A 21503-nucleotide genomic window follows, 5' to 3' on the forward strand; every position below is an offset into this window, starting at 1 on the left:
CCGGAGAGGGAATATCAAATCAAACCCACTCTAGTATCCCGCTGCCTTGTAAACTAGCTGTCCAACCAACTGAGCTAACTGCCCCCACACCAGGAGTTATTGTTAAGGCTTTGCTAAGTTGGATTTTCAACCCAGAGAGGTGAGGTCATTGCAGTAGATGTGTTGTTAACAGCAGTCCCAGGTGAGAAGGTTAATCTCATGTTGAGGAACTATCACTTGTACGAGATCCTGTGTCTTGCTGTCATTGGGAATGTAACTCGACAGAGGGCTGCTACCTACCCAGATGAAGTTTGCACTACGATGTGACCCATTGTCGCTCTGCTGGTTCTTTGAAAGTCCTTTGCAATTAACTCCTCTTTGCCCTTGCTCCCTGGGCATGTGTTCTGTCTCTGTCTCTTTCAACTTAGAAATTTCTTTTATTTTCAACCAATTCCTTTTGGAAAGTCAGAATTTAATCACCTCCTGCTGTCTTTCTAGGTGTTAATTTCTAGGTCTTCAGTTGCTGCATTTACAAACATATAAAACAGGAGCAGTTTTAGGCCATTTGGCCCCTTCAGCCATTTTCACAGCTGAGCTAGTTGAATTAATTGCATTTTCCTTCTCTTTCCCCCAGAACCGTAGATCTTTTGCAAATTTATTTAAAATTTGTGTCCTTTGATTAAAGATCTCCCACCTACATTGTTGCTAACTATTTATTTTTCTTCTACAAATCCTTTCTATAATTTTTGTACACTTCTATCAAATCTTGTTCAGCCTCCACCCCTCCACCCCCCCCACCGCCCCCCCACCTCAGATTCTCACACCTAGGGTTTTCTATGAGATGTTGTTGCATTTCCCACATCAGCTATTCTGTGGAATCTTTAACATTTTGGAAATCTCCCATGAATGGCAATTGATGGGGGAGCAATTGTTAATTTTAAACAGAGAGGGATGTATTTTTGATAATCAAAGATAATGAGGAATACGGGACCGCGATTGCAGTACAGACATGAACCTGTTGAAATGTGGAATTCGTTCAAGGGGCTGAAGGGTCATCTTCAATGTTGAACTGGATCATGGGTTACTGTATGCAACACTCCTCCAACTTTAGTGTTTTATTTCCTTTTACAGAGCTTTGCATCCTATGACGTTTGCAGCATCTTGTTGGGAACAGCCACATTGCTGGTTTGGGTTGGAGTCATCCGATATTTGGGCTTTTTTGAAAAGTACAATGTAAGAGCTGGTAAAGTTCCTCACTCTTGCTTTCGCCTGACTCTCTCTCGTTCTCTCCCACCCTCCCATTTTGATGGCCCTTTTTTGTTCTTCTTGCAGGTCCTTATTATAACGCTGCGAGCAGCCTTCCCCAATGTTATTCGGTTTTGTTGCTGTGCCTCTATGATTTATCTGGGTTACTGCTTCTGTGGCTGGATTGTACTTGGACCCTACCATCAAAAGGTGAGTAAAAATAGAACATAAAACATGACAGCGCTCTTGATGGTTTCACAGGTTGGAGCAACAGTCTGAAGCCCATCTAACCTACACTATCTCATTTTCATCCATTTAAATGCCCTTAAAGTTGGTGAGTCTACTACTGTTGCAGGCAGGGAATTCCATGCCCCAACTACTGAGTAAAGAATCTACCTCTGACATCTGTCCTAAATCTATCACCCCTCAATTTAAAACTGTCTCCTCATGTTGGCTTTCATCATTCCAGGCAAAGGCTGCCACTAATTCTCTATCTAATTCTTTGATCATCTTGCGTGTCTGTATAAAGTCACCTCTCAACCATCTCTCTAACAAAAACAGCCTAAAGTCTCTCAGTCTTTCCTCATAAGACCTTCCCTCCACACCAGGCAACATCCTGGTAAATCTCCTCTGAACCCTTTCCAAAGCTTCCACATCCTTCCTATAATGTAGTGACCAGAACTGTACGCAGTAATCCAAGTGCGGCTGCACCAGAGTTTTGTGCAGCTGCAGCATGACCTCGTGGCTCTGAAACTCAATCTCTCCATCAATAAAAATTAACACACTGTATGCTTTCCTAATAACCCTAACAATCTGGGTGGCTAATTTCAGGGATATATGTACATGGACACAGAGATCTCTCTAGATTAGCGTGGTGCTGGAAAAGCACAGCAGGTCAGGCAGCATCTGAGGAACAGGAAAAGCGACGTTTCGGGCAAAAGCCCTTCATCAAGAATGTTCATTTTCTTGCTCCTCCTGCTGTTCTTTTCCAGCACCACTCTAAACTCTGATCTCCAGCATCTGCAGTCCTTACTTTTGCCACTGAGATCTCTCTGCTCATCCACACTACTATAAATCTTATTTGCCCTGTACTTCGTATTCCTGTTACTTCTTCCAAAGTGAATCACCTCGCAATTTTCTGTATTAAACTCCATTTGCCACTTCTCAGCCCAGACCTGCAGCTTATCCAGGTCCCCCTGCAACCTGCAACATCCTTCAACGCTACCCACAACTCCACTGACCTCTGTCATCTGCAAGTTTACTAACCCATCCTTCTACGCCCTCATCCAGGTCATTTATAAAAAATGACAAACAGCAGTGGCCCCAAAACAGATCCTTGTGGTACCCCATTGGTAACTGAACTCCAGGATGAACAGTTACCATCAACCACCACCCTCTGTCTTCTTTCAATGAGCCAATTTCTGATCCAAACCACTAAATCACCCTCAATCCCATGCCTCCATATTTTGTGCAATAGCCTACTGTGGGGAACTTTGTCAAACATGTTACTGCAATCCATATACACCACGTCAACCGCTTTACCCTCATTCACCTGTTTGGTCACCTTCTCAAAGAACTCAAAGTTTGTGAGGCACAACCTACCCTTCACAAAACTGTATTGACTATCCCTAATCAACTTATTCCTTTCTAGATGATTATCAATCCTTTCTCATTTAATCCTTTCCAACACTTTACCCACAACCAAAGTAAGGCTCACTGGTTTATAATTGCCAGGGTTGTCTCTGTTCTCCTCCTTGAACAAGGGGACAACATTTGCTATCCTCCAGTCTTCTGGCACTATTCCTGTAGACAATGATAACATAAAGATCACAACTAAAGTCTCAGCAATCTCCTCCCTGGCTTCCCAGAGAACACTAGGATAAATCCCATCCGGCCGTGGGGACTTTTCTATTTTCATACTTGCCGGAATTTCTAAAACCACCTCCTTATGAACCTCAATCTTGTCCAGCCCAATAGATTGTTTAAGGATTTATGCATGTAAAAAGCCAAGGCATGTCTCACCATTACCACACTTGCTGACCTAGAGCTGGCATGTTCTGACAGTGTTGTGTGGATAACTATGACCCTGCCCTGACAAACTGAGTTATTGTGTGTCTCTGGTTTCTCCCTCGGCAGTTTCGATCCCTGAATGTGGTTTCCGAGTGCCTCTTCTCGTTGATCAATGGGGATGACATGTTTGCCACTTTCGCAGCAATGCAGGACAAGAGCTACGTTGTCTGGGTGTTCAGTCGCATCTATCTGTCCACCTTCATCACCCTCTTCATCTACATGGTTCTAAGTCTCTTCATAGCCCTGATTACTGACACTTACGAAACTATCAAGGTAAGCAATCTTGCTGCCATTAAGTAGTGTCAGTGTCTAAATCAGCCATTCACTACCATGGGTGTCATTCGAATATGAAAGAGGCCACTCGGCCCCTTGAACTCTCCTGTTCAACAAGATCACGGCTGATCTGACTGCTCCCCGTTTCCGTGTCCCCAGTAGTGCATTGCTTTTATCAGAAAGCTAGCCACCTCTGCCTTTAAAAATATTCAAGGAGCTGTAGGGAGAGGCTGAATATGCTGGGACTGTTTCCCCTGAAGTGTCGGAGGCTGAGGGGTGACCTTATAGAGATTTACAAAATCATGAGGGGCATGGATAGGATAAACAGACAAAGTTTTTTCCCTGGGGTGGGGGCTCCAAAACTAGGGGGCATAGGTTTAAGATGAGAGGGGAAAGATATGAAAGAGACCTAAAGGGGCAACCTTTTCATGCAGTGGTAGGGGCATGTGTGGAATGAGCTGACAGAGGAAGTGGGTGGAGGCTGGTACAATTACAGCATTTAAAAGGCATCTGGATGGTTATATGAATAGGAAGGGATTAGAGGGATATGGGCCAAGTGGTAATAAATGGAGCTGGACTAATTTTGGATATCTGGTCAGCATGGCTGAGTTTGACTGAAGGGTCTGTTTCCATGCAGGACGTCTCTATGACTCCTCTTCTACCCTCTCTGTTTTAATGGGCAACCTTTCTTTAATTTTAAAGTGACCCCCCTCTTCTACCCCCCCCCCCCCCCCCCCCCCCCGAGTGTGATTGATTGTAAATGATTCAGTAGAATTTATAAACTGTATTTGGAGACTATATGATGCTGAGTTGTTAAATTCTGAAATCCGCTACTACAGTGACTGAATTAATAATGTCATCAGGTTCCATTACTGCAGTTTTAGATGTTGATGTTAAGGGCCAGGCCAGACCCCCTCAAAACATTTCAATAAAGTAGCCCGGGCCCTAACTTTGCTGGCTGTTTTAAGCAGCTGTGTGGTGGATATTCCAGGAGGGATGCAGCTGGTCAAACCACTTAGTTTTAAATGAAAATAACTTATTTACAAGATTACTGAATGAAGCATTAACAAAGGAGAACGGAATACAGATTAACATAACCTATCCGCACACCCAACAGATCCTCCAAATTCCTGCAAGAATCCCCAGAAAGACCCCTTGGGTAAAAAAGGTAAAATCAAACACTGGCTCTTCCAGGAGAGAGAGCTGGCGGGGAGATTCGGTGTGGAACACCTTCTGTGAAGGTGTTTCCTGGACCAACAGCCTCAAAACTGACCACTTTCAGTGAACAGCCATTCTGTTACAACCAAACCAGAGAAAACCAGGGAGACTGCCTGCTCCCCTTTCCATAGTGCAAATTTTTGTTTAAACTTGAAAGCCTTTTTCCTGAGGCAGTATCTGTTAGCTATAATCAAACTGACCCTAAAACCCTTTTGCAACCTCTCTGGAAAGAAAAAAGCCAAGCATAACTTTGCTAAAGGAGCAGTACCGTCACGTTGAATTCACTTAAAATCTAGAAATTTAAAATATTGCTGGTATCTGCAAGAAATGTTCCAATCAGTCAGATGTTATGTCACACGTTTGGACCAGGTGGGGCTTGAATCTGAACTTCCTGGCTCAGATGTAGGGATACTACCATGCACCACCAATATCCCCTCTGATATCTGTAAAGCTGTCTGTTCAGTACTTTTCCTAATTATCCAAATCATTTCCTTGTTCTGAAGGATGTGTAACTTAAAACCCACTCCGTTGCTAACAGATACACACCTGGGGTAACAGGGCTGACCTATGAAATAAAACTGGATCAGTTAGGATTGTGTTCACTGGAGTTTAGAAGAATGAGTGGGGGGATCTCCTAGAAACCTGTAACATTCTCATAGGGCTAGACAGGATAGACCCCACAGGAATGATGTTCCCGATGACTGTGAAGCCCACGACTAGGGGTCACAGTTGAAGGATAGAAGACAGGCCATTTAGGACTGGGATGAGGAGAAATGTTTTCCTCCAGAGAGTGGGGAGCCTGTGGAATCTGCTGCTGCAGAAAATGATTCTGGATTAGTGGTGCTGGAAGAGCACAGCAGTTCAGGCAGCATCCAAGGAGCAGTGAAATTGATGTTTCGGGCAAAAGCCCTTGATCAGGAGTTCAGGCCAAAACATATTAAATACTTTCAAGAAGATGTTCAATACAGTTCTTAGACCTGAAGTGATCAAAGGGTATGCGGGGTGGGGGTGAGGAGGAAAGCAGGAACAGGGGACTGAGATGATCAGCCATGATTGTATTGAATGGTGCAGCAGGCCCAAAGGGCCGAATGGCCACCTGCTCCTGTTTTCTGTCTGTGTCCAAACAAATCAGAATGAGCAATAAATACTGGCTTTTCCCATGGTGCCCTCATCCCGAGAATGAAGAATGCTTTGTACTGACTGCTCCCCTTTTGCAGGGTATGGATGTCCTTTGTCAATTGATATTGTACCGTTTCCATTTGTTTTTGTGGTCTGAGTATGAGCGAAGTATGTTGTGGCATGACCTGAGCCCTTGATATCTAGGGGTTGAGTAATCGGTTCAGCCAATTCTGGAGCTGAATGGTTTGAAAGAAATTCCCCATTTACACAGAAGTTGCTCTCCCCTGGACTGGCTGTGGAATGAAGAAGGCAGAAGCTGGGATAACCCTTAGGAATGTTTAGGACCAAGATGAGAAAATTCCCCTCTCAAAGGGTTGTGAATCTTTGGTATCTTTTCCTCCAAGTTTTGTGAATTCTCCCTCTTTAAATATTTTTAAGGCTGGGAGAGATAGAATTTTTTGAGAAATGGCAGAAATGGGAAGTAGGTGAGAAAATGGAGGTGGAGGTGAAGATCAGCTGTGATTTTACTGGATGGCGGAGCAGGCTTGATGGCCTGGATGGTCATGTGCTGTTATTTCTTGTATCTATTATTCCCCCTTTAACTCCATTTACTCTTGACCCATTGTTGTGTTCCCTGCTGCAGTAATGAAATACTGCTTCCTTTACCTAAATTGTTCAGACTGGAACCCAATTATTGATTAAAAATGTGAAATGATATTGACTGGACCTCATTGGCTGTTAAGTGTCTGAGTGATTTATAGATGAAATATATTTAACAAAATTTTATCTATTTGTATTTTTTAAACTAACGGTGACTTGTTGTGGTCTATGCACTGCTTATGTGGCAGGGGAGGTGAGTGTTTGCAAAAGCTGTTCTCAACTTTTCTTGTCCCTCCAACCTTACATCTTGGATATTTTGTACAATGAGCTGAAGGAGCTGTTTGAAGCTGTAACATTTTTTGGTTCTGAATATTATTGGGGAGCCATTCAGATTGGCTTTTGATTTGACATTTGATCAGAATGTCTGGCTGTAATTGCAGCAAACCAGGCTGTCTCTAGTTGTCTGATTCAATTTCCGGGCAAGATGTACTGAGAGAAAATACATCTCCTGGGTTGTAGAGTCAGTGTTATGTAGCACAGAAACAGTCCCTTTGGTCCAACACGTCCATGCTGACCAGATATCCTAACCCATTTGCCAGCACTTGGCCCATATCCCCCTCAACCCTTCCTATTCATATACACATCCAGATGCCTTTTAAATGTTGTAATTGTACCAGCCTCCACCACTTCCTCTGGCAGCTCATTCCGTACACATACCAGTCTGTGTGAAAAGGTTGCACCTTAGGTCCCTTTTAAATTTTTCCCTTAAACTTATGCCCTCTAGTTCTGGACTTCCCCACCCCAGGGAAAAGACCTTGCCAATCACTCTATCCATGCCCCTCATGATTTTATAAACCTCTATAAAGTCACCCTTCAGCCTCCAATGCTTCAGGGAAAACAACCCCAGCCTATTCAGCCACTCCCTATAGCTCAATCCCTCCAACTCTGACCACATTCTTGTAAATCTTTTCTGCACCTTTTTCACATTTCACAACATCCTTCCTATAGCAGGGCGAGCAGCATTGCACACAGTATTCCAAAAGTGGCTTAACCAATGCCCTGTACAGCTGTGACATGACCTCCCAACTCCTGTACTCCATACTCTGACCAATACAGGAAAGCATACCAAACACCACCTTCACTACCTGCGACTCTACTTTCAAGGAGCTATGAGCCTGCACTCCAAGGTCTCTTTGCTCAGCAACACTCCCTAGGACCTTACCATTAGGTGTTCCCTTTTCCTAAATGCAAATGGATTGATGGGATTGTTGAACAAAATTCATTAACATGTCAAATAAGTTTGCGATTTCAATCAGCATTTGCTACTTTCCTATTTCCTTCAGCTTTACCAGCGGAACGGCTTTCCTCAGACTGACCTGCGTGTATTTATAGCAGAGTGTAAAGACCTGCCAGATTCTGGCAGGTATCGAGTGGAAACAGAGATGCCCCTCTCTCTCACTTGCTGCTGTCGCAGGTGAGTTTGTGTCAAAAATCTGTTTGTCAGTTGGTGTCGTGATCTCCTGCCCTGAAAGGAAGATTCATCTGTTTGTACCTTGGCAATAACTTTCCAGACACTTGAACCTTCACACTAAAGCTTATTGCTCATCTAGTGTGGCTGTAATTAATTAGGCTTCTGCCAGCTAGCCACTACTTTTCATTTATAAAACTTTTTTGGATGCGAGCATAAGAGGTACAGTTAGTAAGTTTTCAGATGACACCAAAATTGGAGGTGTAGTGGACAGCGAGGAGGGTTACCTCAGATTACAACGGGATCTGGATCAGATGGGCCAATGGGCTGAGAAGTGGCAGATAGAGTTTAATTTAGATAAATGTGTGAGGCTGCATTTTGGAAAAGCAAATCAGAGCATGGCTTTGACACTTAATGGTAAGGTCCTGGGGAGTGTTGCTGAACAAAGAGACCTTGGAGTGCAGGTTCCTAGCTCCTTGAAAGTGGAGTCACAGATAGATAGGATAGTGAAGAAGGCGTTTGGTATGCTTTCCTTTATTGGTCAGAGTATTGAGTACAGGAGTTGGGAGGTCATATTGTGGCTGTACAGGACATTGGTTAGGCCACTGTTGGAATATTGGGTGCAATTGTGGTCTACTTATCGGAAGGATGTTGTGAAACTTGAAAGGGTTCAGAAAAGATTTACAAGGATGTTGCCAGGGTTGGAGGATTTGAGCTATTGGGAGAGGCTGAACAGGCTGGGGCTATTTTCCCTGGACCATCAGTGGCTGAGGGGTGACCTTATAGAGGTTTAAAATCATGAGGGGTATGGATATGATAAATAGACAAAGTCTCTTCCCTGGGGTCGGGGAGTCCAGAACTAAAGGCGTAGGTTTAAGGTGAGCGGGGAAAGATCTAAGGGACAACTTTTTCAGAGGTTGGTGTGTGTATGGAATGAGCTGCCAGAGGAAGTGGCGGAGGCTAGTACTATTACAGCATTTAAAAGGCATCTGGATGGGTATAAGATTAGTAAGGATTTAAAGGGGTATGGGCCAAGCGCTGGTTGGAGGGACTAGACTAGGTTAGGATATCTGGTCGGCATGGACGCGTTGGACCGAATGGTCTGTTTTCATGCTGTACATCTCTATGACTATAACAATACCTGTCCTGTCATCTTTTAGGTAAAAACAAGGACTCTATGCTACTTTCTCCTCACCCCCACATTCCTCTCATTTATCTCTCCATTCTACAGGCACCCTGCCTCTATTCCTGATGAAGGGCTTTTGCCTGAAGTGTTGATTTCCCTGCTCCTCGGATGCTGCCTGACCTGCTGTGCTTTTCCAGCACCACTCTAATCTAGACTCTGTCGTCTTTTAAATTGGGTTTAAATGACTATAAACTTTTTCAATTACTTATTTTCCTTTTTATGATTTATTAACCTTTTCAGAAGTTCCTGCACCATTTTGAACATGAGGAACAGATGAATGTTAACTATTACGTTTCACTGAGATCTCGCACTGTCTCTGTCTCCTGCTCTGTTAGAATTACCCTTTGAATACCTTTTCTGACACTGCTCAACATGAGAGAGGTTACACTACCTTTTGATGCTTTTGTGTTGTGAGTTGGTGTCATTGGGGCTTTCTGTGGTGTGGGTTGTTCTGTAAATGCAATTGGCAAGTTTTGATAAAACTAAGATGGTATGGGAGGTTCCTGGGAGAGAAAGAGTTAGCGTTAGACATGGGTCTTGATGCACTGAGAGCTCAGTCATCTTGCAAAATTGTTGGAAGGGTATGGCTTTGTTATGCTGACTGTGTGTAGGTGACTGTTTGAATGCTTCTGTTAAAAGATTTACTTTATGCTAAGTAATTTATGACTGCATGTTGTAAATCAATGGAGAATGTTTCACAATATGGAGTCTCATTAGCTCCAGTTCCAAGACAGTGGGACACAGATTTAAGATTTTGGAAACTTATTTTCCACAGTGAGTGGTACTAACCTGATGCTTGTTTCTTTATGAAGCTGGAGGCAATGATTAATTTTAAAAGGCAACTGGATGAGAAATTCAGGTAAATAAACTCAGGGCAATGGGGTAGAATAGGAGGAATGGGACTGACTGTGCAGAAAGAGCAATCATGGGCTGAATGGCCACCTTCTGGGACGTTAAGACTATGGCAATGCAATGTTGGAACGTAAGAATTGTTTTGTGTGTGGTAATCTTCGAGTTTTCTTTTCTTGAACATTTATAGGTCTGACACTGCAACATAGATGCGCAAAGGAGGCCTTTTAGCCTTTTCAAATCTGGCCTGACAAGTGGAGACTGTTAACGAGTTTGGGATGCTGGTGAGAAAGGGAAAACCTGGTGCTCATTTGTTTCAGTTCATGTTGAGCTGACCTGCTCTCAAACAGCAAGGGGACACAACTGGAGTTGCGACTGGATTTTCAGCTTTGAATAAATGATCATCTTCCCAAGACAAATATCAACTGCTGCACTTTGAAATGATGTTTAACACGAGGGTTCTGTGACTGCAGATGGGGTTGTCTAACAGTACAGGTTTAGCCCTACACAAGTTGTGATTGTCTTATTGTCTTAATACTCTTCTCCTGCCTGTTTGATCTGTGAGTCTACTATAATGTTAAGACCTTGTCATTGTTAATGTCTCTAATTTTAGGGTGAACTGTTAGCTAGCGTCCTTTATTTTAAAAAAAAAAAAAGAATTTTGTTCAGTGCAATTATCCTGGAGCTCTGAGGATGGTAACTCTGTCCGATTCTCTAAGTATTGCTGCAAGGGACTCAGTGATTGTTAGCTATTGGCTTGGGGATGGGGGAACTGTCTTTTAGTTCAACAGCTTGCCACCTAAACCCAAATCTCAAATGGATTCAATCATCTGTGTTGGCAGTGAAGAGGAAAAATCCAGCAAATATTAGAATGAAAATCAAAGTACTGGAGAAAATCTGGATTCATCCAAGTGCGAGTGAAGTAGAATCGCTTTGATGCTAGTTGCAGACTCGTTGTTATACACATTGTGTCTTTATTTCTGTTTTCTGCTGTCTTCATTGTTTTTTTTATTCATGCACAGAATTCCTGGGTTTTCTAGTGGGTTGTTGTGTGGTCCCCAAATGATGGGGGTGATGGAGAGATTTTGGAAAGTTTGAATAAGTATTGACACCAGGTCATGTTACAAACCAAAATGTGACTGTTAACAATGAGCTAATTTGGAGCCAACATTCAATCATTTTATATATTAATCAGTTGGATTCTGTGAATTGTAATATGTTTGGGAAATCTTAATCAGAATGAGGAATATTGCAAATAAATAGGATTTTGTCTATGGATGTGAAATAAATTGTTTAAGCTTCTCATCAACGTGCTGTTCTTTGCTTCCTTGGGAACATCTGAAAAGTTATTTCAAAGAGGTTCATTCAAATAATTTGTGGGCGTGATGACCATCTTTTTCATTCTCAGGATGTGGGTGTTGCTGACTGGGTCAGTGTTTGTGGCCATTCTTAATTGCCCTTGAAGGTGGTGGTCAGGTGCCTTCTTGATCTGCTGGAGTCCATGTGCTGTATGGGGACACAGTGCCATTAGGAAGCGTGTTCCAAGATTATGATGTTTTGGCCAATATTTATCCTTCAAGTAATCTCTGTTATTTATCACTGGGATTTTGCAGTGTACATTAGAACAGTGACTATGTTCTCACAGCGCCCTTTTAACCATTTGCTTGTTATATAGCAAACCCTTTGATCATTCAGCTGCTATGCTGATTCTTCTACTTAACTAACTTTTGTATTCAAATAGCTACTTTGAACACAAATAGCACTCTTTTTGGTTTCCTGTGTTGCAAAATGTGCTGAGTTAAATTCCTGGAGCTCCCTGTCTAATAGCATTGTGGGTGTCCTTATACCAAATGAACTAGCGAACTCAAGGAAGCAACGGCCTAGTGGTGTTATCTTTAGCCTGTTAGTTCAGAGGCCTAGACAATGGTTTGGGGGACCCGGGTCCGAATCCTCTTACAGCAGATGGTGGAATTTGAATTTAATTTCAACATTTTAAAAAAAAAAATCTGGAATGAAGAGTCTAATGCTGACCATGAATCCATTGTTGATTGTTGGACAAAGCCCATCTGATTCACTAATGTCCTTTAGGGAAGGAAACTGCCATCCTTACCTGCCCTGGCCTACATGTGACTCCAGACCCACAGCAATGTGGTTTACTGCCCCCTGAGCAATTAGGGAGGGGCAGTAAACGCTGGCCTAGCCAGTGACACCCACATTCTAATTTATTCCAAAAATTCACTTGCCTTGCATGTGGGCACTACAATTCATATCGGGAATTGTATTTACTTTCTATCATCAACAGAATTGTTAGTCAGAGTTTAAACTTTTGCAGCAAGTCCCTTTGTCCATTTCGCTATTCAGAGTGAATTATTTTGGCTTCACTGAGTGAATGAGCCCTAATTTTCAATGTGCCAATTCTTGATGTAATGTTTCCAATTTTACTTGGACATGTCTCTGGAAGTATCATTACATTACTTCATATCTACAAATGTCCCATCCCAAAAATCTTCCACTGGTTCCTGTTATGCTTCATGCATTTGCAGTCCATTGAAAATTGCATTGTGCAATTTTTTTTGCACTTGAATCTACCATAGACAAATACCAGCAGAGGGAGTCTACTGTGAAGAGACAGTGAAGGAGCCATGTTTAAAAGCTCATACAGTTCTAATTCTCAAAGCTCTAATTCTCTGACCAACGAACTTCACATAATCCAATACATCCTCCAAAGCTATGTTCATTATTCAGTTGGATTTTATTTGCCGCTTGTTTGGATGGCATGTTGGCTCAGTGGTTAGCATTGCTGCCTCACAGCACCAGAGACCCGAGTTCAGTCCCAGCCTTGGATGATGGTCTGTGTGGAGTTTGCAAACTCTCCCCATTCCTTTATGGTTTCATCACTGTGCTCTAGTTTCCTCCCACCATCCAAAGATGTGCAGCTGGGTGGATTGGCCATGCTAAGTTGCCCACAGTGTCCAAGGATATACAGGCTGACTGGATAAGTGATGGGAAATGCAGGGTTACAGAGATTGGGAGGTGGGTGGGTCAGGGTTAGAGAGGTGGATCTAGGTCAGGTGTTTTTTTTGAAGGTCTGTGAGGACTTAATGGACCAACTGGCTGCTTCCATACTATAGAGATTCTGTGATTATTCCCATTCTCAATTTACTTTATGAATTTGTTTCCTAACCAATGTCCTGTACAGCTGCAACATGACCTCCCAACTCCTATACTCTGACCAATAAAGGAAAGCATACCAAACGCCCCCCTCACTATCCTATCTACCTATGACTCCACTTTCAAGGAGCTATGAACCTGCACTCCAAGGTCTCTGTTCAGCAACACTCCCTAGGCCCTTACCATTAAGTGTATAAGTCCTGCTAAGATTTGCTTTCCCAAAATGCAGCACCTTGCATTTATCTGAATTAAACTCCATCTGCCACTTCTCAGCCCATTGGCCCATCTGGTCCAGATTCTGTTGTAATCTGAGGTAACCCTCTTCCCAGTCCATTACACCTCCAATTTTGGTGTTATCTGCAAACTTACTAACTGTACCTCTTATGCTCACATCCAAATCATTTATGTAATTGACAAAAAATAGAGGACCCAGCACCGATCCTTGTGGCTCTCCACTGGTCACAGGCCTCCAGTCTGAAAAACAACCCTCCACCACCACCCTCTGTCTTCTACCTTTGAGCCAGTTCTGTATCCAAATGGCTAGTTCTCCCTGTATACCCTGAGATCTAGGTTGAAACTTTATTGCTGGAACAGCACAGCAGGTCAGGCAGCATCCAGGGAACAGGAGATTCGACGTTTCGTCGAATCTCCTGTTCCCTGGATGCTGCCTGACCTGCTGTGCTGTTCCAGCAATAAAGTTTCAACTTTGATCTCCAGCATCTGCAGACCTCACTTTCTCCTACCCTGAGATCTAACCTTGCTAATCAGTCTTTAACTCAATGACAATAAAAAGGTTTTTAATTTGGTTGTCCTTGGCAATGTTTTAGAGAATGGTTAATTGCCAGAGTCCAGGAAATACAAGGGTTAATAAACCATAGATAAACCTCTAAAGCGTTTGCACGTTGCAGTCCTTTCTCTGCATGAGCTTTTGTTTTAGTGATAACCGTCGGTTACAACACGATGATTCAAACTCTGTGTTTCTGTCAGTTACACATTGTCACTGAGCTGATCAAATCTCATCAGTTGTTGCCGAAGTCACTTCCTGTGTTGTACGGTTCAATTTTATTGATTGTTTTGCAAAATTTGCATTGAACTGAAAGTTCTTCTGTTAATCTTTGACCTTGTCCAATGAAGTTTGGGTGGTTCAGAACACCATACTGATTTGCATTTTTTAAAATAAACTTTCTCGACCAAAAACCGCAGCACTTATGAAATCCGCAGTGACGAATTGTACCAAGATTTCAGGTTTTGAAATGGCTACTTTTCATTCTTGCGCAGTGTATTTTTGTCATGAATATTTTATTTGTTTCACTCTTTGTTTCTAAGACTCGTTAAAATTCAACTAATAAGTTTTTGACTTTTAAAATTGTAATTGTTGCCATGTTTCACTATTCTAATCTAAAGTGCGTAGGGAATGCAAGTTTTCTCACAGCATGATGTCTTTTTACTGGTGTTTCAGAGCTGTGTAAACTTTCTGAAGTTTTGTGTTAATTTGGAGTGAGATGTCTGGTGAAGCAACTTTGTGTCATCAACCGCAGACTTACTAGATAGCCTGTAACATATTAGTCAGACAGAAGATGAATATGAGCGTTTCATTTGTAGAAAAAGTACAAAGGACAAGGAGAGAATCATTAACCTCACAGCCATTAAACCCAAACTTGTAGCTCTGTTTTATCATGCTTACAAGGAAAAGCCCAGCATCCAGAGTGGTAATGAGAGAGAGTGAAAGTTGCTTTGACAAGCAGAGTTGAAACATGAAAGGACATTGAGAGAGCAATTTTAAAATCTGATTTAAGATTTGAACTATCAGTCACACAAATTGAAGCTTTTACTAATGAATGTCAGTTGAACTGTTTCCATAAATGAGAGAAATTGTTCAGGCTCATAACTAGTGGTCACAGTGCAAATGCTCTGAAGTTCCAAAGCAATTGTACAGGCACAGCCTACCCAACTGTTTGTCATTAGACAATTCTCCCATTCCAGGTACAAGGTGGACTGCTTCTAACACAATTACATCCCTTCCTAAGGAGACCAGTACTGTATATAGTTGCACTAGTGCCCTGTATAGCCCAGCGTGGCCTTGGTATGGTCTCCCGGTCTTGATTCTAGAGTGGTCTCCTGGCCTCCCACCTCAAGGTGAAGCCTGGCACTGTCTGGAGTCTAGGCCAGAAGCAGACTAGAGGCTTGTGGACTGGGCTGGAAGGACTGTTATTCTGAACATTTTATTTCTTTTATTTTTCTAATTCTATGAGCTGTAATGCTCAACTATTTATGTCATTTATTTTTCTAATTTCTTTATCCCCTAAGAATTTCTACTTAATCTGTACCTAGGTAACTTTGTACCGAGGATGACACTGTCATGTAAACTTTTCACTACTTTATTTGAGTCCATGTGACAATAAAGCTAATTCTAATTCTATAACTGAATCATAACCCCCTTTCCTTTTTGTTTGTGGAAGATACACCATGTTTTATTTTCCATAGCAGAAGTTTCTTAATTGTCTCTGAGTACCAGGATAGTGGTTTGATGATGCATAACCTTATATCAGACCAGCTGCAGGCCTATCGTTACTCAATGGTTAACTAGTGATATCTGAAATATTTTTGATCTCCTGCATTATGTTCAGCGCTCCTCAGTATATTGTACATTATTTATCAAAATATATTTTCCAGTGGGTTGCCACAAATTTAAATTCTTGAGTCCTAGCATGTTGTTAAACTTATTTTTTTCTTATGTTTTCACTACCGGGGAGGGTTGTGGTGAAAAGTTGAATAGGTGAGTGCGATAGGGAAGAAGGATGATGACAGCAGGAGATTTATGGAGAGTGTATGTCCCTGAATAGCTAGCTCCTGTGCTGTAGACTTAAGAATATAAGAGGAAGGAGCAGGAAAAGGCCATCTGGCCCCTCAAGCCTGCTCTCCCAATCAGTAAGATCATGGCTGATCTTTTTGTTGCCTTAGCTGCATAGAACATTGGAGCACAGTACAGGCCCTTCAGGCCTTCTGTTGCACCAACCTGTGGAACCAATCGGAAGCCCGTTGTAGGCAGCATGGTGGCACAGTGGTTAGCACTGCTGCCTCACAGCGCCAGAGACCCGGGTTCAATCCCCGCCTCAGGCGACTGTCTGTGTGGAGTTTGTACATTCTCCCCGTGTCTGCGTGGGTTTCCTCCGGGTGCTCCAGTTTCCTCCCACAGTCCAAAGATGTGCTGGGCTAGGTGAATTGGCCATGGTAAATTACCCGTAGTGTTAGGTGAAGGGGTAAATGTAGGGGAATGGGTCTGGGTGGGTTGCGCTTTGGCGGGTCAGTGTGGACTTGTTGGGCTGAAGGACCCGTTTCCACACTGTAAGTAATCTAATCTAACCTGCACTATTCCATTCTCATTTGTATGTCTATCCGATGACCATTTAAATGCCATTAAAGTTGGTGAGTCTACTACTACTGTTGCAGGCAGTGCGTTCCATGCCCCTCCTACTCTGAGTAAAGAAACTACCTCTGACATCTGTCCTATATCTATCACCCCTCAGTTTAAAGCTATGTCCTTTCGTGCTAGCCATTACTATCTGAGGAAAAAGCTCTCACTGTCCACTCTATCAACCCTCTGATTATCTTGTCTCAATTAAGTCACCTCTCAACCCTCTCTCTAACAAAAACAGCCTCAAGTCCCTCAGCCATTCCTCATAAGACCTTCCCTCTGTACCAAGCAATACCCTAGTAAATGTTCTCAACCCTTTCCAATGCTTCCACATCATTCCTATAATGCGGTGACCAGGACTATACACAATACTCCAAGTGCGGCCGCACCAGAGTTCTGTACAGCTGCAGCATGACCTCGTGGCTCTAAAACTCAATCCCTCTACCAATAAAAGCTAACACATCATATGCCTTCTTAACAACTCTATCAAACTGGGTGACACTTTCAGGGATCTATTTACATGGACACAAATATCTCTCTGCTCATCTACACTACCAAGCATCTTACCATTAGTCCAGTACTCTGCATTCCTGTTGCTCCTTCCAAAGTTAACCACCTCACACTTTCCCACATTAAACACTATTTGCTACCTCTCAGCCTAGCTCTGCAGCTTATCTATGTCCCTCTGTAACCTACAACATTCTTCCACACTATCCACAACTCCATCAACCTTAGTATCATTCGCAAATTTACTAAGCCATCCTTCTACGCTCTCATCCAAATCATTTATAAAAATGACAAACAGCAGTGGACTCAAAACAGATCTTTGGGGTGCACCACTAGTAACTGAATTCCAGGATGAATATTTCCCATCAACCACCACCCTCTGTCTTCTTTCAGCTAGCCAATTTCTGATCCAAACCACTAAATCACCCTCAATCCCATGCTTCTGTATTTTGTGCAATAGCCCACCAGGGGGAACCTTCTCAAATGCCTTACTGAAATCCACATACACCACATCAACTGCTTTAGCCTCCTCTACCTGTTTGGTCACCTTCTCAAAGAACTCAATAAGGTTTGTGAGGCATGACCTACCCTTCTCACAACCGTGCTGACTATCCCTAATCAACTTTATTCCTTTGCGGATGATTATAAATCCTATGTCTTATAACCTTTTCCAACACTTTACCCACAACTGAAGAAAGTTTCACTGATCTATAAATACCAGGATTGTCTCTACTCCCCCTTTTGAATAATGGGACAACATTTGCTATCCTCCAGCCTTGTACTATTCCTGTAGATAATGACGACATAAAGATCAAAGCCAAAAGCTCTGCAATCTCTGGCTAGGATCCCCCCAGGAATCCCTGAAATATGATCAGAGACATCACGAACCCTGGCACGTGGGAGGCAACACACCAACTGAGTGTGTCTCTAGTTCTCACAGAACCTCCTACCTGTCCCAGTAATTATGGAGTCCCCAATAACTGATGCTCTGCTCGTCTTCGCAACCCTCTCCTCCCCACACCCCCTCCCCAATTCCCTTCTGAGCAACAGGGATAGACTCTGTGCTGGAGAGCTGTTCCCCATTGCTGGCCCCTAGAAAGTCATCATCCCTCCCCCATCCCTCCCCCCCACCCCGGCCCTCAAACAGTATCCAAAATGGTATACTTGTTTTCAGGGAATGGCCGAAGGGGATCCTGCACTGCCTGCTGGTTCCCTTTGTCTCCTGTCTGTAACCCATCTGCCTCTTTCTTGCACCTGAGCTGTGACTACCTCCCTGTAACTCCTCTCAATAACCACCCTCTGACTCCCAAATGATCTGAAATTCATCCAGCTCCAGCCCTCAATGTGGTTTTCAAGGAGCTGCAATATTGGGTGCACTTCCTGCAGATGCAGTCAGCGGGGACACTAGTGGTGACCCTTATCTCCACATTCTCCAAGAGGAACATTCAAATGCCCTAACTTCCATTTCCACTGTTCTAAATTCCCAACAAGACTACTGAAAACAAAAAAAAAAACTAGTCACCAATCCAGTGCACAAAACCTTTTTGTTTGGTTAGAGGAAGACGACGGCTGGGAGACACTACCCGGGTAGTGTTTCAGGTAAAGCAGCCACCATAATATAAAACTGCACTTCCCCACAGTCCTGTGTCTGCTCCTGCTCAGTGTGCGCTCCACCTGTACACGAGGTAAGGTTTTATATTTTAAGTTTACCTTCCAGTCTGGCCTCCGGTACTCACTGTCACTCCTCCCAATGCAACTCCACTTACCCACCTCTCACTATACTCCTTAATTCTTTTATTGTTCAAAAATCTTTCTTAGCTTTAAAAACTGAGAAAGCCTCAACTATTTCACTGGGCAGGGGATTCCACAGATTCACAACCCTCTGGGTGAAGAAGTTCCTTCTCAATTTAGTCCTAAATCTGCTCCCCCTAATTTTGAGGCTATCTCCTCTTGACCTAGTTTCACCCACCAGTGGAAACATCCTCTCTGAGTTTTGAGAAGACTTGTAGCTCATGTTGAGGTTCTGGGTGTAGGTTTGCTCGCTGAGCTGCAAGGTTCATTTCCAGATGTTTCGTCACTAGGTAACATGTTCCGTGTTCGGCAGGAATTCCTGCTTTACATTTATATGTTTGGGTTTCCTTTGTTTGGTGATGTAATTTCCTGTTTTTTTTTTGAGAGGGGGTGGTAGATGAGGTCTAACTCGATGTGTTTGTTGATAGAGTTCCAGTTGGAATGCTATGCTTCTAGGAATTCTCATGTGTCTCTCTGTTTGGCTTGTCCTAAGATGGATGTGTTGTCCCAGTCGAAGTGGTGTCCGTCTTTATCTGTGTGTAAAGATACTAGTGAGAGAGAGTCATGTCGTTTTGTGACTAGTTGATGTTCATGTATCCTGGTGGCTAGTTTCCTGCCTGTTTGTCCAATGTAGTGTTTGTTACAGTTCTTGCACGGTATTTTGTAAATGACATTAGTTTTGCTCATTGTCTGTATAGGGTCTTTCGAGTTCATTAGCTGCTGTTTTAGTGTGTTGGTGGGTTTGTGGGCTACCATGACGCCAAGGGCTCTGAGTAGTCTGGCAGTCATTTCTGAGATCCTCTCTACTTCTATCTTGTCTATTCCCTCCATAATTTTATACGTTTCTATAAGATCCTCCTCATTCTCCTAAATTCCAATGAATATAATCCCAGTCTCCTCAGACTCTTCTCATAAGCCAACCTCCCTCTCAACTCCAGAATTAACTTAATGAAGCTCCTCTGTGCCTCTCCAGTGTCAGTACATCCTTTCTTTAGTGATCATAGCACAGGACTAGGAATCCAGAAAACCTGGGTAATGCTTTGGGGACATGGGTTTGAGTTTAGAGTGGTGTTGTAAAAGCACAACAGGTCAGGTAGCATCCAAGGAGCTGACATGGGTTTGAATCCCACCATGGTAGATGGTGATTTTTAATTCAAATAAAAAGCTAACTTCAGAACTAACCATATTGTCAAATGTTGTAAAAATCCATCTGAGTCACTAATGCCCTTTAGGGAAGGAAATCTGCTCTCCTTACCCAGTCTGGCCTACGTGTAACTCCAGACCCACAGCCGTGTTAACTTTTAATTGCCCTCGAGGCAAATGGAGATAGACAATAAGGGGTGACAAGAGCCGAATGTTGTTATCGCTGGACTGTTAATCCAGCGACACAGGTAATGATCTGGGGACTTGAGTTCAAATCCTGCCATAGCAGATGGTGGAATTTGAATTCAGTAAACATTTGGAATAAAGAATCTAAAAGTTGACCATGAGACCATTGTTGATTGTCAGGAAAAGCCCATCTGGGTCACTAATGTCCTTTAGGGAAGGAAATCTGCTCTCCTCACCCAGTCTGGCCTACATGTGACTCCTGACCCAGAGCAATGTGGGCAACTCTTAATTGCCCTCTGGGCAATTAGAGACTGGCTTCCCCAGCCAGCGACACCCTCATCAAATGAATGAATTAAAAAATATATACCGGTCCAGAATTTGAAGTTCTGTCCTTAAGCTTTTCATTTTGAGTTCACGACTGATAACTGGGTGTCATTGATTCTTCTCAAACCGTTTTGTCATTATCCTCTTCTGGGTGACAAAGCAGTTGAGGATGTTGGACCTGTACTTTTGTTGGAGTTTAATAGAATGAGAGGTGACCTTTATTGAAAAATACAAGAACATTAGGGGGCTTGACAGGGTTGATGCAAAAAGATGGTTTTCCCGTGAGGGAGAGTCTAGGACCAGAGAGCATCATCTCAAAATAATGGGTCACCCATCTAAGACTGAGATGGGAAGGAATTTCTTCTCAGAGGGGAATGAATCTTTGGAAATCTTTACCACAGAGAGCTGTCGAGGCATGTCAGTGTATTTTCAAGGTTTAGCGAGAGATTTTTAATCAGTAAGGGGGATTGAAGGTTATGGGGAAAAGGCTGAAAAGTGAAGTTGAAGATTATCAGATTAGCCATGATCTCATTGACAGAGAAGACTCAGTGCGCTGAATGCCCTAGTGTTCCTGTATCTTACACAGTCTCTCCAATTCTCATAAACTTATTATTGAATTATTTTCTTTAAGCTGATAAGTTCTGATGAATATAAATGGTGTATTTTTTTTAAAATTCAGTCAGGGAATGTGGGTTTTACTGGCTGAGCCTCATCTTCCTTTCTTGTCATATTATCCTTGGTGTGATCATTTTAACCGTTTTTCAAAATAAACGATTCTGGTAAAATTTCAGCATCGTCCCAAACTAAGCTGACCCCTTTCAAAGAACCTGAAGCTGGGCTGAAATTGTTGACAGTGAGGTAGAAGTGTTTGTTGTTACAGAAGGATATAAGTAGATAGGGTTAAACTCCATCTGCCATTGATTTGCCCAGAGAAATATGAGTGGATGTACTTTGGAAGA

At 42.8% G+C, this 21503-nt stretch overlaps 2 protein-coding genes across 4 annotated transcripts in view; both read left to right on the top strand.

Moving 5' to 3' along the window:
* mcoln3b (mucolipin TRP cation channel 3b) overlaps positions 1–7982 on the top strand; it is a 39012-nt gene extending 31030 nt beyond the window's left edge. The window contains exons 9-12 of the mRNA XM_043700116.2: positions 1111–1212; positions 1312–1434; positions 3361–3567; positions 7848–7982. Of these exons, the coding sequence (XP_043556051.2) occupies positions 1111–1212; positions 1312–1434; positions 3361–3567; positions 7848–7982 (567 nt within the window). The remainder of the gene's footprint in view (positions 1–1110; positions 1213–1311; positions 1435–3360; positions 3568–7847) is intronic.
* Positions 7983–14284: 6302 nt separating this feature from the next.
* Positions 14285–21503, top strand: part of LOC122554105 (mucolipin-2-like) — a 97798-nt gene continuing 90579 nt past the window's right edge. The window contains exon 1 of one of the 3 annotated variants that reach the window (XM_087990369.1): positions 14285–14423. The gene's annotated coding sequence lies outside the window, so the exon portion shown is untranslated. The remainder of the gene's footprint in view (positions 14424–21503) is intronic. The other 2 variants (XM_087990368.1, XM_087990358.1) reach the window with 2 other exon arrangements.

This window comes from Chiloscyllium plagiosum, unplaced genomic scaffold, assembly GCF_037043375.1.
Source record: "Chiloscyllium plagiosum isolate Xiang-an unplaced genomic scaffold, Cpla_swu_hap1 HiC_scaffold_9, whole genome shotgun sequence".
In the NCBI taxonomy this organism is placed as follows: domain Eukaryota; kingdom Metazoa; phylum Chordata; class Chondrichthyes; order Orectolobiformes; family Hemiscylliidae; genus Chiloscyllium; species Chiloscyllium plagiosum.